Source organism: Eubalaena glacialis, chromosome 14, assembly GCF_028564815.1.
Source record: "Eubalaena glacialis isolate mEubGla1 chromosome 14, mEubGla1.1.hap2.+ XY, whole genome shotgun sequence".
Taxonomy (NCBI): domain Eukaryota; kingdom Metazoa; phylum Chordata; class Mammalia; order Artiodactyla; family Balaenidae; genus Eubalaena; species Eubalaena glacialis.
Window position 1 is genome coordinate 54,926,884 of NC_083729.1, and position 17,500 is coordinate 54,944,383.

A 17,500-nucleotide genomic window follows, 5' to 3' on the forward strand; every position below is an offset into this window, starting at 1 on the left:
TCTTAAACCTTGTATAATTAAAGACTCTTCACTACTCTTCAGCTTTATCATTTGTAGGCTAAGCAACCCTATGGGGCTCAAATCTTTTGGTAGCATTTTATTTTGGTGTTAACGCTGATGGATGGATAAATACTGCTTATTCAGTGCTGGAACAATTTCTCTACTGTACACAAAGAATGTGGAGATTCTGATCAAGATCTTCAGTCTCCAAATGCTGCTATTAAAATGTAGACATTTGGATTTTACACACTTCTTTGGGGAAATCAGTTTTATCGCTGAGCGGTTTTTGGGTGTGATCTTTTTGGATTTCACATAAGAAATATAGTACCAAGGGTTATCATTCTCCAGCATGACAAATGAATCACTGGCCTTTTCTGTGTTACTTCAATAACATTTCCATACGAATACACAGCCCTAAAAAAATAATTTGTTTACAGAATGAGCCATTTAAAAATTCTCACTTTACCTTGGTTGATTAGTGTTGTCCAAGGCCTCAAACTCTTCTAGAATGACATGGTTTACTGGAGACACCTAAACAGAGCGCTGACAATTCATTTGTCCTGATGCAGGCGGCTTTAGTCATGAATTGTAAAGTCTGAGATACACCCAATAACAGGCGCACTGGGTCATACAGGTAGGTGGGGTTGGCAACATCAGGTGCGATTTAGCGGGCGCTGCGCTGGCCCTCTTGTAGTCCCCGACTCACTGCAAACGTTCTTTTAACATCCTCTTTCCTTGAGGGCTTCAAAAATCTATTAAAAGGAAAGCACCTCTTGAGGGGTAACTTAAGCCATTTCCCCTTTTATCAGAAAAGTAAACGCCTAACACTGCGGAAACCTCTACAGGAATAGGAACCGGGGTGGTGGTTCTGGTGTGAGAGCCTTCGCTTGGCGTTTTCTTCGATGCCCTAAATTCCTCCTCCTGTTAGTTAAGTCCCACACATCCAACTGCTTACTCTTACTCTTTAACGCATCTTCACCCTTCCGAGACCAGATGTGTGGGTAGAGTTTGTGTCTACCGAGAAGGGCCTGGGCTCTCTCGGGGTAGTTGCGCGGGGTGCTCCGGCTCTACTCGCCCGATAGATATCTAGCTTCAGTCTCTGGTAAGCGGAAACATTTTTAAGCACTACAAAAATAACCACTCGTGCTTCAGATTGTCTCCCTTGCTGAAGTATCTGTGGAAGGCTGGGAGTTCTACTGGTGAAACACCCCTGGCCCAGCCGCTGGAGGCGCAGCCCGAACGCGCGCGGGATCCGGGCTCGGGCTCGGGCTCGGGCTCGTGCTAGTGCTAGTGCTCGTGCTCGGGCACAGAGCCCACCTCCGCCCGGCTGCCTCTGGCCGCATACGTCCCGCCCCCTGCCACCCCCGCGCGTCTCATTGGCCAGGCCCTGAATCCGCCTCGGCTCCTGACTGGCGGCTGCTCCTGTCTGTCTGCGCAGCGGGGACATTTCCGCCGTGAGGGGGGCTGCTCCAAATGGAGGGGGAGGGGAGGTGTTTGGGAGAAAGTGGGGGTTTTGGGTTGCGGGATCCTGCAGCCCGGTGGACGGAGGTCAGAAGCTGGGCTGCGACCAATGGTGAGGGATTCAAGGTGTGCATGTGTGAGGGGAGAGGGGGAGAGAGAAGGTTGCCTCAGAGGTGACATTCTCTCAGCCTGCGAGCCTTCTTCCAGGCGCGCCATAAACGCCCCCAATTTCCCAGCTGCTAAAGGAAGAGGAGGAAGGTGGGTCTCTGTGGCGGTTTGGGGAGGGGCCGGGGCGGGCTTCCCACCACCCCTTGGGCGAGTGTGTTTCCCTCTCTGAGGCGTGTAGAGCCCCTCTGCCTGACCAGCTTTGGCCCCGGAGGCCCAACTTGGGGTTCGGCCAGGAGGAACTAGAATGTGTGAGGCTTGGGGCGGGCCCTCCCGGGCTCCTGTCCCTCGGAGTCGGCTCTCCCCTCGCGGGTGGCCTCCCAGTGTCCGCTGCGGGGGAGGGGCGTGGTAGCCTTCGGCCCCTCCCGGGAAAAAGCCGCTGCAGGGTTGCCGCCGCTCGCAGCAGGGAGGCGTTGGTCTGGAGGCCCCCGCCGGCCCGCCCGCGCGCCGAGCGCCTCTTAGTCCCAGGACGTTGATGGGCGGGTAGAAATGGTTGAATCGCCCCCCCTGTGCCTGCCTCCCCCGCCTCCCGATCCCTGCAGGGCGGGGACCGCCGTTGGCCCGAGTTTCCCGGGGAACTGTCCGGAGGCCGGACGGCAGAGAGGGGAGGGGGAATCGGGGGTGCGGCCCGCCTGTGCCTGCGGCCGTGCTGCTCCGGAGGGCAGTGAAGTAGCCGCTCTAGATCCGCCTCTTTCATTGATGAAATTAAAGTTCGTGTGATATTACCTTTTCCGGGAGCCTCCAGCTGGCCCTCATTTGTGTCAAGGGTGCAGTGTAGCCTGGAGTTCCGAGCAGACTCGGTCGCACCAAGTTTCTGTCTTTTGGAAGTGCGGAAGGTTTTCCTGGGTGGTTTTTTTTTCTTTTTTTTGAGACAGTTTTAGCCGCTTTGAATAAATACTCCCTTAAGTGGCAAAACATAGGAAGAGGAGAAGGAACTCGTCGGTTGTTAAAGCAGGGGTGGAAGAGAGACCTGCCCATAGCGTGACTCCTCTAGGCTTTTGAATATATATATATATACATATATATATAGGCCAGAGTATTTTAATAAATCCCTAAAATGTCGAGATTTGTACAAGGTAAGACACGCTTCTTTTTTCTCCCGGGTTGCTTTAGCAGTACCGAATTTGGGTACTGGCAGTCGAGAGGTTGGTGGGTGGTTTGGAAGTGGAAATGTTCATTTGAGGTACTATTTGCGAAACCCTTTTCGTTAAATTGACATTTGAGCTGTCTTGAGCTGCTGGGTTGGCGTTTCAGATACGTATAATTTATACCCCTGTACTCTGCTGCATTTAGTTCTGCCTCCCTGAAATCAGGTTAGTAGCACTCTGGCTCCCTGGGATAGGGGCTGTAAATGATGATAAAACAGGATTTTGGCTGCTGATTAATCCCTGTTCTCTTTTCCGGGTCGAAGTCAAGGTAACTCTGGGTGCGGACGGGAAGGGGAACTGAGAGGGCTGAGGAAAGGCAGGTGGGTTTAGCCAGGACTGTTGCGGAAGCTTTAGCGTTCTCAGCTTCTCCGTCTGTGTGTACGTGGTCTGAGTCTCAGATTCGTTTATTGCGAAACCGGGAATAGCTCGTAGAAGCTGGAGGTCATTTCAGCAGGAGAAATGACTTTGCTGCATTGCTGTGTTTATTTTTTTCCCTTCTTTGAAATCTGTAAATATTATTAAGGTTTCTTTCAAATTAGGAAATTGTTCTCTAAATTCTACATGTGTGTTAAAAAAGGTTTAGGGAATGCCTCTCAACTGAGTTAAGCAGTAACATTGTGTGTATGTGTGTGTGTAACGTGTACACATTGAAATTGGTGCTACCTTAGACCTATGTCATCAATTTGTAGCATAAGATTTGCCTTCTGGTATGCAAGTAAACCCTTTTCTTGCAGACCCCACAGTGTGAAAGCTTCGGCCATCTTGCTGAACACACAGCTAGTAAAGTTCACAACCACTTAATGTGGCTCTCAATAAATGTAATGTACTTAAAAAAATTGTGTCAGTAATGGCCATCATTTGGCCCTGAGCATAAAAATGCCCTAGTAGGTTTTACATCACTCTATTAACTCTTCTTTGAGTTTTGTATAATAAAGTAAGAGAATTTGCCTGCATTATTATGAAAACAGATGGGACACGTATGTCTGCCTTTAGCACTAAGCTCAGAAATGTCACTTGTCATTAGACTTTTAAATTCATGCTATGCCTTGTATGTGGTAAGAGATGCTTCTGTTCAGGTTGAATAAATGTCTTAGTCAAGAATAGAAAGTAGAGGTAACTGTCAGAAGTTTGCTGGATTTTGTAACAACAACAATATTTAATTACCAGCAAGCCAGTATTGCAATAATATGCTAGAGAAAAGTGGACAAGTCACTTCTCTTTAAAAGTTAAGAATATTATTAAACTCCAGGTGTTCCTCGTTGTTATGCTTTAGAGCAGCCTACAGAGGTGGTGCGTGTTGACTAATGTCACATCCTTTGCTGTTTGTTAATGGCTAATTGTTTTCAGGAGATTCTAAATAAAGTGGCAATACCTGTGTATGTTGTTATTCCTTTCCCTTGTCATCCACTTTTTAAAAAAAATCAGCTTTTTATCTTGAGATTTATAGAAAAGTTGCACATATGTCAAAACTAAGAAATTATCACAAGTACATTACTATTAACTAAACTACAGACCTAGACTACTTTTCCATGATTCAATCCAACATGGCATTTAATTGCCATCCAATTTGCTCTAAGTGGTAGTTTTCTTTTTAAATTGGCAATTTTGCACAAAAAGATGACACTTCTCCCCTCCAAAAATTTTTTTAACATGATTTTGCTCCTGTTTATCATTGTTTAAATTTGTACTTCAAGTGTAAACTCTCTGTATGTTTAATTAACTTTGCTGCATTGATCAGTGATAAACTTTATTGGGTAATGATTCTGCTGTCTCCACAGATCAGTTTTTAAGTGTAAGCGTTGGGATTTTTGTTTTTGAATTTTTTTTGGTAGCAAAGATCAAATTGTTTGACCTTTGCTGTAGCATTTATTGATATTTCCACTCATTGACACTTAGCTTGTGCCACTTCATAAGGAAAAGATTGAACAAATTAGGCTTCTAAACTGTTTTCATATGTTGTCTCATTTAAGCTTCACAAGAGCCCTGAGAGGTAGTAGATTTTAATCGTGACCTTACAGGTGAGAAAATTTAAGTATCTTATTCCAAAGTTCACAGCTAGTAAGCACTGAAATTCATATATAAATGTGTCTTAAACCCTTGTCCTTTCCAGTACCTTTTATTGCCTCTTATGTTAAAGAACTTATCAGGAACAATGGCTTCTTTCTCCAACTAGACTGTCAGTTTTCTGTGGGCAAAGATAATATTATATCCCTGGGGGAAATACAGTGTCTTGAAGTGGTGGATGCTCTGAAAGAATCTGTCATGGATGACAAATGAGAAATGCAGACTTTCCATGTACTTTTTAGTAGTTTAGCCTACATTTTTGGCTGTAGTTTATTAACACCTCTAACATAAATGTTGAGAAAGATAAAAGGGATGGACCTAGGTTTGAATCCTGTTACTAACAGGTGATCATAGACAACTTTTCTGAACCTCCGTTTCTACTTATATAGACATTGGGTATTAGTACTTATGCCAACGGGTTTTTGAGAAGCTGAAATGAGATTAATTACGTGAATGCATTTAGATGGCCAGTAAATTTTACTTTCCTTTCTTAAAATGATGGTAGCTTTTTGGATAGCATTGCCACTATAAGTATAACCACATGTCACAAACAGAAACAATGCACCTATGGCAGTTCTTTATTTTCCTATTCCAGGTTTGGTGTTCAGGCCTCCAGCAACTTGGGAGTTGATATATATATTTTTTTAAAGTATGGGGTTGGAAGGGAAAGCTTGAACAGTGATGTGAATACATAATTGGGGACAGTTTTTGTTTCAGTCCAATCAACAACTAAAATTATGAGCTCTTACAATACGCAATGTACTGTATTGGGATTTCTCCTGTATCCCTTATGGTTGGCACTTGAAATTCAGATCTGGGTATTATACCTGTGTGTTGTGTACACGTGTTTGAATGTCCTGGAACCTGGGGTTGCTATTCTCGGCTTGAATCTCTTCCCTCCAATCTAGGCAATGTGCTTTATAGCAGCGGTCCTCAACCTTTTTCGCACCAGGGACAGGTTTTGTGGAAAACAGTTTTTCCACGAATGGGGGCGGGGGGATGGTTCAGGTGGTAATGCGGGTGATGGTTAGGGGGTAATGCGAGCAATGGGGAGCAGCAGATGAAGCTTTGCTCCCTAGCCTGCCGCTCACCTCCTGCTGTGCACCCGGTTCCTAACAGGGTTGGGGACCCCTGCTTTACAGGAAAGCTAGGCATGTCCATTCTCAAGCACTTTGACTGTAAGTTATTAGGTAGAAACGTTCAATTAATAAAAATACTTAATGTCAATAGGCAGGAGAATTCCCAGTATGTATTCCTTGGCCAAAAGAAGGTTCAACATGCTTTGGGCATCTCCCAAGTCTGTGTTTCTCAGGCACTTAGAATTCCTTCTCATAGGAGGACTCTTTACTGGATCTCTGGCTTAATTCCCTAGCCTGGTGTATTCTGCCCTTAGGTCACCTTCTGTCTGCCTGTGAAATTACATCTCCATTTGCTAGTTTTCTCCATCCCAGGGGTTGTTGCAGGGCCCACAGTTTTTCTAAATAAATGTGACTACTGCTTAAATGAGAAAGGGCCCCTTGTCACAGTTGGAGGTAACACCTCCTCCTGTGACCCTGCTGGGTCATCAGCAGCTGTGACTTTTGCCAGGTATGTTAGTCAGTGCCATTTGGAATTTGGCTTTTCAAAAGTTCTGAGAGCTATGGGGCAATCTCCCTACATGATTTGAAACTTATAAATGGCACTGGACCTACTGTCATCTAGCCAGCTAAGGCAGTGTTATGTACTTATACTGTAATTTAGAGGAACTTTAAAATTTTATTTATTTATTTATTTATTAAGAAAATTATTTTTGGCTACATGGCATGCAGGATCTTAGTTCCCCAACCAGAGATCGAACCCACGCCCCCCTGCAGTGAAGCGTGGAGCCTTAACCACTGGACCGCCAGGAAAGTCCCTGGAGGAACTTTTTTAAAAACTGTTTGTCTACTTAAATTATATAAAAATGTCCCTTAATATTCTTAAATTGAAGTACTTTCTTATATTTCAAGGGAAGCCGTTTGAGTACCTCTGTGTCACTTAAAAAGTATTTCACATTTTCCATTTGTTGGAATTCTCTTTTAGTGACTTTTTTTGGTGATTCTTGTTTGGTCAGCGGAACGTAGCCAGGGAAGATTAGCTGAACTAAGTGTAACGGGAGGGGTCTCAGATGAGTAACAGGGGTGAGAAGCATTCTGGGGCCTGGTTGTAGAGGTCAGGCCTAGGCCTGGTTCTTCTCAAATCCTAAGACTAAATTCAGCCTGTTGCTGATTATTTAGATGACTAGGATGTTTTCAGCCCAGGAAGGTTGTGGCATGGATTTGAGGCAGGACTAGAGGTGGCAAAGCAATGACTAAGGCACACTTCTCATTTTTTAAAGATGTAGCTTAGGATTCACTATGTTGCTAGAGAGACAGGGATTTAGTTAAATTCAGAGTCACAGTTATAAATGGAAAATTAAAAGAAATTCAAAGAGTTGAGCTGATGAAAACTTTGTTTCCAACATGGATCTTGTAATCTCTTTGGTTAAATTGTCTTTGTTCTTGATAACTGGGTCTTTCTTCTAGTAAAATGGATGATTTTCATTTGTGAAAGCCCACTCAGGGAAAAAAGAAATTAGACATTAGAGAAATAAGAAATATTAATTGGTACACTTCTTGGAAGTGCCATTTTAATATTCTGAAGATAAATTGAAAAATTAAAAGGAAATTGATGTTAATTTTGGACAGTAGGTGTTTTCTTGTAATATCAGTTCACATTCACTTCACATTCTTTGTGTATTTATTTTTCTTCATAGAAAATTGTAGTAACTTTATGAATTGTAGTGACTTTAGTTAAAAGAATGGGATACTTAATTTGTGTGAGGAAAATTAGTGGGCCTAATAATGAAAATATTCTGGGTCAAAGAATAATATATTGTAATTTTCCAGTTTCCACCATGTTGAATTTGGTACTTTTTGTGGAAGTGCAGGTATTAGGAGTTCCCAAAAAGTCAGATATATCCATTACTGAAAAGTTAATATAAACAAATATTTAAAAGTTAAACTAACTGGATTATCTGTAAAAATGAATAATTAAGAGTTGACTGTATTAACTTTATGTAATATGATTCATTCTGATATCCAGAATTTATGCCAGTGGAGAAAATCCCAGCAATATTAGAATAAAATTGTGGGGGAGATCCTCTGAAGGTTTGGGATTTAGTGAATGTGGAAATATGATTCACTTACCACCCTTTTGATTGCTTGGCATCTCTTTAGAAGCTTGGTTTTCTAGACTGGTGTCCTTTTTACACAGCCTACAGTTTCTTTTCTAAACTATCATGTTTTGAACTTGGTGTAATAGTGTTTGAATTGTGGACATTTTGGTCTTGGGTAATTTGATGGATTGTCCCAGGCACAGTGACTATTAATTGAAACCATATGTCTTAGGTCTCTAAAATTCTACTACCAGGCATGCATCTTTCTATTAATAACTTACTAAATTCTTTGCAAGTTGACTTGCTAAGTTATTGAAAGAAAATTAAACTTTATGTGTTTTTTGGTTGGGTTTATGTGTGAGAAAGGGGATAGTACTCCATTTGAAAGCTGTTTTCCAGTTCTCTTAACTGGTAAGCAAGCATCTCCTTCAGTTCGTTGCAAAGTAATTGTCTAGGAGTCAAATTCTGCCTCTGCCAACAGCCCCATTGTTTACTTTTCTCTGTCATCGCCAAATGAAATCCATTGTGCCCCCAAACCATTTTGACAATTAAGAATTGTTTTTGAGAGCCATGGAGAAATTGGCTATGTTGTCTTAGTTAACTTATATAAACAACAAAATGTTTTGTTTTCCAAACCATTGCTAGGTATTTGTTAGTTTTTTTATGTAAATCAAGAAAGTTCCCTGTTTCTCTGATTTTTACTTGTATCTTTAAAAAAAACCCCACTATTCGTTATATTCATGTACATGAAATAGTCAAGTTATGCTTAGTCTACTTTTTAATTGTTAGTATTTTTTTATAATTTGATATCTATTCTAGGGGACACTCCCTTTAACAGTAGTTCCACTTGCTCTTTGGCTGCAAAGGTAATTGAAGTTTGTGTTTTTCTCTGGTTGCTGCCCTGGCAAAAACTGATGTGATTTTTCATTTATGTTATAACCCTGCCTAAAATTTTAAAGCTTCCAAAGAGAGTAGGAAAACCAAATAACGCAGTTCTGCACTGTTGCGGGTTCATTTACGCTGATGGTAAAATGCTTAGGCCTGGTAATAAAATATTTATAGAGTACATAAAAGCTTTCTTCGATTTTTCATTGCTCAGGAAATAAACAATATAGAAGGAAAAGTTGAAACGCACAAGAGAATGCTTATTCTGATATGTAGTTTTCACTTCACGCAGTAACTTCACTTGATAGACGTATTAGGGTTTTTGCAGTTTTCATTCAGATTTGGTGGCATACAGCCTGGAGGTCGTAAGCCACATAATGCACTGTAACAGAGAAAGGGAGAACTTCCTCCAGGAAGGAGAGGCAGGGCGCCATGCAGCAGGGTTGGGATTCTTGCGTGGCTGCCACTGTGACCTTAGGCAAGTCAGCATCTCTAGGCTCTGTTTCATCTCCAAGATAAGGGAATTAGACTCACTGACCTTAAAGCCTTTCCAAGGTTAAAAATTTTATCTAAATGCACATGTATCAAATTACACAGCAGGCCTGTCAAATCATTTTTTGGTCCTTGATGGTGATTTTATGTTGTATCCCTTTTCTCTCCTCTCAACAAATGGGAAATGGGTGTGACAGGCCCCTTACCATCCATTAAACTTGTTGCAGAGTGATATTATTTAACTAGTTGGCACATCTCTCCTGAATGTTCTGTTTTCCAGAAGTGATATTTTCTGTTTTTTGGGTTTTTGTTGTTGTTGTTTTTGTTTTAAGAGCTACTCTGTTGTTTGAGAGCAAGGTTAATCTTAATTATTAATGAGAAGTCTGGTTTATGTATAAATTCTAACAGTTAAAAAATTTTTTTAAGCGAGCAATGCATGATTAGCAAAAATCTTGATTATCAAGTAGCTCTGCATGTTCGGTGCTGGAACAGTTCTCAAAAGCCTGGTACCTTTTAATTTTTGTTAATCAAAAATCATTTATTAAGCATTCATATGGCTGTGACCCATGCAAGTGTTAGGATGTACATGGCTGAGTCATTTAAAAATCTATGTAAATGTAAACAGTCATACTATAGTTTGTAAGCTAAAATAATATTACCTTTAATACTGAAAGATCATATAAAATTGTATAAGACCAACTAATCAATTTTTCTTTATGATTGAATGACACGGACTTTATTTTTCTGTGTTTTTCCTAAATGAAGCTAAATTTGAATATATAAATTGCCCAAATTTGTTTAATCACTAAAGTTAGTGAAAACATTATGGTGACATTTATACACAGTAATAAAGATTGAAAGAAAATTTAGAGGTCATTTTGTCTAAACTGCCTACAGGTTTGGAATTTCTTTGACCACATCCCTGATACTTGACTGTTAAATCAGCCTCTGCTTGAGAAGCCTTAGGTACTTCAGGTACTCAAGACACAGCCCATACTTTTCTTAGCCCTGCTTCTCCATGACTGGAAATCATAGCTCTTGAACACTTTCTCTTTGGCCTTACCGGGTACTACCTCCACTGGACAGGACTCTACCTTCTTTATACCCAGCACATTGCAGTATCATAATAGGCTCTTACTCATTAATTTAATAAACATTACTTGAGTATCTACTATGTTTCAAGTTCTGTTTTATGAATACATTGGGTATACAGTGGTGAACAAAATAGATACAATATATTCTTGGATATTGTTGGGTAAGATATACATTGAATAAATTTTAGAAAGTATGATGTCATAAAGGGGAGGTTCAAGGATCTACCATATGAGCATGTAATGGGCAACCATGCTTAGTTTAGAAAGATTTCTAGGAAGAGATTACATTTAAATTGAACACACAAATAATATATTACTGGCTGTTCAAACCACTAATATGAGAAGTTAAGTCTTGATCTCCAGTATACATTATCAGGTGCCTGTACTGTGCCAGGTGTTGAGGTAGGTGTAGGAAAAAAAGTTGAATAACACTATATGGCTTGTGCCCTTAAGGTGATACAGACAGACATCTCAGCAAAGAATTAAAGTTTTGGGGGTATTTGATATGTGTCTGATACAGCGCAGATTAAAACCTCCACGTAGCCGAGTTGTGGTAGAAAGGAAGGCCTCTTTGAACGTTCAGAAGCCACCACCTAGAACACTAGGAATGCAACCTCCAATAGCAGATGCTATTCAACTCACAGAGTTTGAGCTCTTGGGGGCTGAGGGATCAGGGAGTTTCCCGGGTGTTGGGATGATTCTCATGACTTTGGAATTCACAACTGGGCCTTTAATTTCTATTTTTCTCTCCTCATTTCTGCCTACCCTTCTCTAAAATTTTTGAATTACACTTGAGATATGTGTTTTGGAACAGTCTTATAATAGTTAGGATGGTTTTAATTTCATAGAGCAGAAAAATACCAACTCAGTTGGCTTAAAAAATGAGGGACTTATATCACATGAATCTTGAAGTATGATGTTCCAGGGTTGGTTAATTCCATGCAAAGACTGCATCAGTCTTTTCTTCCTTCTCTTAAGTATATTTGTCTCGTTCTTGGGTCAGCTTTCTTCAAAGTCACTAAATTGCAGAAGAAACTGAAGGTGAGGGGTGGACACATACTCATTGTGGCCAGGGATGGAAAAGGTACTATGTTTTCTCAGGTGTCTCTTTTTTCAGTGAGGGACGCCTTTATCCAACGTCCTTTGCAAACTATATCTTTGTTGCTCACTGGCCAGAATCATTTTATGGTTCACATTTAAACCAATCCCTGGGAAGGCTTTAGACCAGTCTGGGCCTGGTGCCATTTCTGAAGGCCTCGGGGCAGGGAATAGGTGACCAGAATAGCAATGGGGTAGGAAGATGATTGATGTGCATGGCTGATACAAACATGTTCAAATAAATGGAGTAGAGTCTATATCAGAGCTACTCAAGGCAATACTGGCTGCATTCATTTATTTGAAATGCATATTCTCCTCACTCCAGACCCAGAGGCAGAATCTCTGGGAGCTTGCCCAGGAATCCGTGTTTTAACAAGCCCTCCAGGTGATCTGTATGCATATTAAAGTTTTAGAAGTACTATTGAGACAGGAACTTGGAGCCTTTAGGCACTCTGCTTAAGCACTTTCTTTAGCTTTGGCTACTCAGAAAAGTACTTCAGCTTGGCTTTTAAGGTATGCCTGGCTAAGGAATTTGTATTTCTTTCCCATCAAATGAAAATCCCATCAAATGGAGAAGTGACATGATTAGAGTTGCAGTTTAAGGGAATGAATTCATTCTGCCTGGTACCACCAGATTAGAGTGACAGATGGGTAGACTAGTTACAAAGCTGTTGTCATCATGACCAGGAGAGTGAAATTAAAGTAGCAGTAGTGGGAATGGAAAGCAATGAATGGAATGGTGGCAATTCAATTAGGAAGTTTGGTATTGGATTGGATGTAATGTGAGGGGAAAGGAGGGAAGAGCCAACTGTGACTGAGATTTCTAGGTCACCTCGGAGTGACTAGGAGAATGTTAATGCCATGGGGTGCCGGGGCGGGAGGGGTGGAGGCAGGGAGATGAATTTAGTTTAGATGATGAGTTTTGTTTTGGACATGTTGAGCTTGAGGTACCCAGCTGGGTATCCAGGTGCAAAAGGTCTAGAAGGCAGTAGGGAATGTGAGCCTGGAGCTCAGGAAAAAAAGATCAGGATGAGAGGCATGTATATGGGAGTTATCAGTAAGGAGATCGATAAGGGAATAATTGAGGGGGAAAATGGTCTGAGGACAGAATCTTAGGAAACCCAGGGAGTAGGAGAAGAAAGAAGGAGCCAGTTATGGAAACTGAGGCATGGTTAGAGAGGTAGGAGAAGATGTAGGATAATACTGGGTAGCTGAATCCAAAGACTAAGAGCTTTTCTAGAGGAATATTCGCAAACAACTGAGTTTAAAGGACTGCAGTAAGAGTCCAGGAGAGGCTGGTTAGCTTTAATAAGTCATAAGTCTAGTCAGCATATGTCCTCGGCTTTATTCATGGTTATTTCCAGTTGCCACTACGTTCTTAGAGTTTCATACTTATTTGGCCCACAAGTCATTTCCTGGTTTAAGATTAAGTGAGCTTGCCAATTCTGTGACTTTGGGTACCTTTCATTGTGGGTTTCCAAGGAAGGTTGGGACTAATCAGATCTAACGAGTGGTGGGAGGTGGCCTGGGAGAGAGGGCTCCTCACCTTCTTAGTTGCTCTAGGTGTTATCTCTGGCCTGCCCCTTGTGAAGCTAGCTTTCTGCTTTGGAATGTGAAGTTGTTTTGTTTGCCAGTATCAGGATGTCAGGGAAGGGTATTATGTATACTTCTTAGTTGCTGAAATGGATAAAATGAAATACCTGAATTAAGAAATGAAAACAATCACTTGCTAGATTGAATGTCTCCTACTTCTCAATTCTGTTCCTTTCCTCCTCCTCTTCTCTTCCCCTCCCCCCTTTTTTGGCTCCAGTTGAATAGGGGAAAGTCGATGGTGTTGAAATCTTAGTTCTCGTAAACAGGAAAGAATTAGGAAATAGAGGTACGGAATAAGCTTCAAAAAAGCTACTGCTTGTTCTATCCCCAATTTACTAAATTGTCATTAAGTCAACTAAGACAATTCTAGTAAACCCAGTTTCATGTGGTAGGGAGTTTCCTGTCTGTTCACTGGGCATAAGAAGACATTCTGATAGACATGCTTTCAGAGGAGAGTGTTATTTGGGGATTTTGTGCCAAAGATTAAAGAGAGCCAGACTAGGAGGGAAAAAATGAGCAGGATGTTTCTACCTCACTGTGGTGGAATTGGGCTCAGAATAAATTGGCTTTGCTTCCAGCATTAGCCTGCTCTGTGACCTTGGGTAGGTCATTTAACTTTTCACCCTCAGTTTCCTCATCTGTAAAATGTTGAGGGTAGATTAAATGCTCCGTCTCGTGTCTAAAAATGTTTTGATTTATGACTGAGGTAATGAAATGTTTGATTCCTAAAACGCTCTCTCTGTCTAAAGTGGAGGGGGATCAATTCTCTATTGCTAGGAAGTGAGGTGGTACAAAACATCTTAGGAGGTTAGAAAGCTTGCATTATTCAGTGGATTCTTTAATTGACCTTCCACTAGAAACACAGCTGCCATTGCCAGAAGTGTAACCTGAGAATGTTAAGTCCAAGAAAGCTTCTGAGTTCTATACTTCTTTTCCTACCAGAAATTCCAGACCTTTCTTTAAAAATTCAGGATGGATAAAAGAGGTCACTGCAAAGGGAAATGGTTTCTAGCTCCATGCTTCCTAGTCTGTGCCAGGTGCTTAAGATTGAAAATTCTTTATTCCTTAAAAGCCCTTACTTATTCTTTAATCACTTAAAATCAGAACTTCATAGTAGCACTTTGCCCAGGGGAAGGGGAAGGAAACAGCAGTGGAATGAGGTGGAAGAGGTAATAGGCTTATAAGGTTCTTTGTTGTAAAAGCTGTTCAGATTTGTAGAGGGGTAGAAGGAATACAAATTGTTCTTCATTTGCATTTGGTGCTACATCAAACCAATCAAAGTTAGGGATATTTGTCACAACTCGAGTTTTGTTTTTTTTTTAATTAATTTATTTATTTTTGGCTGCGTTGGGTCTTCGTTGCTGCACGGGTTTTCTCTAGTTGCTGCGAGAGGGGGCTACTCTTTGTTGAGGTGCGCGGGCTTCTCATTGCGGTGGCTTCTCTTGTTGCGCAGCACGGGCTCTAGGCGTGAGGGCTCAGTAGTTGTGCCTCGCGGGCTCTAGAGCACAGGCTCAGTAGTTGTGGCACACGGGCTTAGTTGCTCCGTGGCATGTGGGATCTTCCCGGACCAGGACTGGAACCCGAGTCCCCTGCATTGGCAGGCGGATTCTTAACCACTGCACCACCAAGGAAGTCCCTGTCACAACTCGAGTTTGAATCTGTGTCTGGGTTTTTTTGAATCTGTGTCTGAAGATTGGACCTGCTGCAGCTGGCAAAGATCCCATGTAGTATTAAATGTGAGTCTTTCAACTAACCTTTCTTTGCTAGGCTTGGAAGGGAGGGTAGTAATATGGGTTCTGTGTGTTTTGACCTTAAATCCCATACATTGATAGGTTGTTGTTCTGCAGAGGGAGTCTCTAAAGTTTGGTGTTTTGTTGGGTTTTTTTTTTTCCCCTGGGCTGTTCTCATGTCTCAAACAGCTAGTGCAGTTATTTTTAAACTTTGTAGTTACATTTAATTTTATCTCACATTTGTTATTTGCCCAGAATATAAAGTAAGTTAAATGTTTCCATCACTATTTGTAGGAATGTGACTGTGCATGCTGGCCTTCAGGATCTGACTTCAACAACAAAACAGCAAGTCTTGTAGATGTTTTTGAGTCTAACAAAAAGCTTACTTTTAAAATTGTTGTACAGTTACTTTTGATCTATTTTAATCAGTCTGTGACACAGAATCAAATGATATATGTGTTCTTTAGAGGTTTTATATTTAGTAGATTTTTCTTTCAAATCAATTCTTAAACATTAATATGGGAGTAGGTGGGGGACTTAACGTGTGACAAACTTTAAATTACAACTAAGTCAGTCAAAGGATGACATGTATGGTTGATGTCACATTAACTCTAGTTTAAAATGTTCTGTAAGAGTTTTTAATTCCCTGTCATAGTAATGATAGTAGTGCCAAACCCTGAAGTGCATTGGGCTTGAACCTCTGAATGCTGTGGACCCATTAGAAGACTGTTTTTTGATTGTCACAAATTGTACTGTCTAAAAACATTCTTAAGGTGATTGTCTTAAAAAAAAAAAGTTCTCCAAAGACAAAATAGGAACAATTATTATAACAGAAAATAATTATGGTCGAAATGTCTGTGGTTCCTTGGGAATGCTGTGCTTTTTGTGTTTTCCATCATTAGTGCAGTTTGAATGAATGTATATAGTTCAGAGGTCTTCGTGTTTGCATTTTAAAATTAGGTAAATGACCTCAACTTTCAAGCTTGAATTCATTTTAAATTTTAATTTTATTTCATAAAATGTGTAGACAGTTACCTGTTCTCTGCATTTATAAGTATAAACAATATGTCTGTTAATTCTGTAATTTTTATAATTATGTAACTCTATCCTATCCTTAAAACATTTAAAGTAAACCCTTTATGTGCAAAAAAAAAAAGTTATGCTAACGTGTTCATCCATTATCATCATTTTTTACATATTATAATCAAATTGCTACTTACTAGTTGAAACATATCTTTATGTTTATGGAACATACAGGTGTGTGTGTTTCTTATGATGTTTCTTAGCTCACAAAGAAGTTATTTATGAACTACAGTGTGGGTCATTGTGGTAGTTTTACTGGAGTCCATAAACTTAAGCCTTTAAGAAAAGCACAGTTAGAAAACACTATTTTAGGATTGGATTGTGTGCTTTCACCAAATTCCCTTGTATTTTTTTTTTATTTTAATGTGTTGGAAATTGTGTATGTACTTTTTTTTTTGAAGAGCTATGATAAGTATCTCATTTGTTAACATTTTTCGGTGTTTGGGAAAGGCTGTCTACATTAAATTACCTCAGGAATTACATATTTACTAATTTTTAATAGTAATTTACTAATTTCTGCTCTCAAAACTATCTTTAAAATATTGATTATGTTGCCTTTAATTCTGTCTATATGCTTCCTTCTGCCCAGATAATAAATGAAGGAATTTATGGTATGTGGGAGTGTTTTTAGCTATATTGAAATATGGTTTTGCTAAATTAACCAACATTTGTAGAACTAACTAGCTATCAAAAGAAATGTTTGAACATAAGCTTCAAAAATACATTTATAAAATAAGATTGAGTTAGGTATTGAGGATAAGGGGGGGTGAACAATAATCCGATTGTTCCTTATTTTATAAGAAGTAGACAGGATAATTTCTGTCTAGATAATGAAGTATATAAAACAACCTTGTTGGCATTTTTCTCCTAAGGTACTTGGGCCTGGGATGTTTTCTTTTTCTGCATTTTTCTTTGTTTGTTTTCATCTAATGGGCATTTCTGTCACCTTTAGTGAGATCCATCTGTCATAGAGGTGCCCAGCTATGCCAGAAGTCCTGATAGTCTTGTCCAACACACATGAGCATTGAAAAGTTTGGCTGAAATTAGGAACCAGAAACAGGGAGGCAGCCCTGTGCCCTTCTCCTTTTAAAATGAAAATTTTGATGCCAGGAAAGTAGAGGCACTTTGGAATAGCCAGTATCTCTGAAGGGGTTCTTCTTTAGGGAGGAATATGAACTAGAGTGGCTCCCCTTCTAAAATGGAAAGGATTCCTTAAATTTATCATCTGTCCTGGAGGAGGAAGGAGTCAATTTGGCTTCAGTTGCCAAACCCTTCAGTTCTCTTATGAGGCAGCAGTTCCATAAGGACAGGTTCTATAAAATATGCCCTTATTAATGTTATTCCAGGTGTTCTCATTTTTTTCCAGCTTTAACAGCTAGGACGGAAACATCAGCGGAGATGGAACTATATGCTCAAATGAAGATTAATCCTTTTACTTCCACCTGCTTCATCTCCCCAAAAGTGTTTAGTATTTTAGAAACACCTGTAAAGCATATAGATGTACCAAACAGT

The 17,500-nt window shown here is 40.3% G+C and overlaps 1 protein-coding gene across 5 annotated transcripts in view; it reads left to right on the forward strand.

Annotated features, from left to right (window-relative positions):
- Positions 1-1,491: 1,491 nt before the first annotated feature.
- Positions 1,492-17,500, forward strand: part of UGP2 (UDP-glucose pyrophosphorylase 2) — a 56,532-nt gene continuing 40,523 nt past the window's right edge. Inside the window, exons 1-2 of one of the 5 annotated variants that reach the window (XM_061210644.1) lie at positions 1,492-1,719; positions 14,868-14,911. In XM_061210644.1, the coding sequence (XP_061066627.1) occupies positions 1,571-1,719; positions 14,868-14,911 (193 nt within the window). In that variant the 5' untranslated portion in view covers positions 1,492-1,570. Of the gene's footprint in view, positions 1,720-2,234; positions 2,703-14,867; positions 14,912-17,500 lie in introns of those variants that run through there. The other 4 variants (XM_061210648.1, XM_061210647.1, XM_061210646.1 and 1 more) reach the window with 4 other exon arrangements.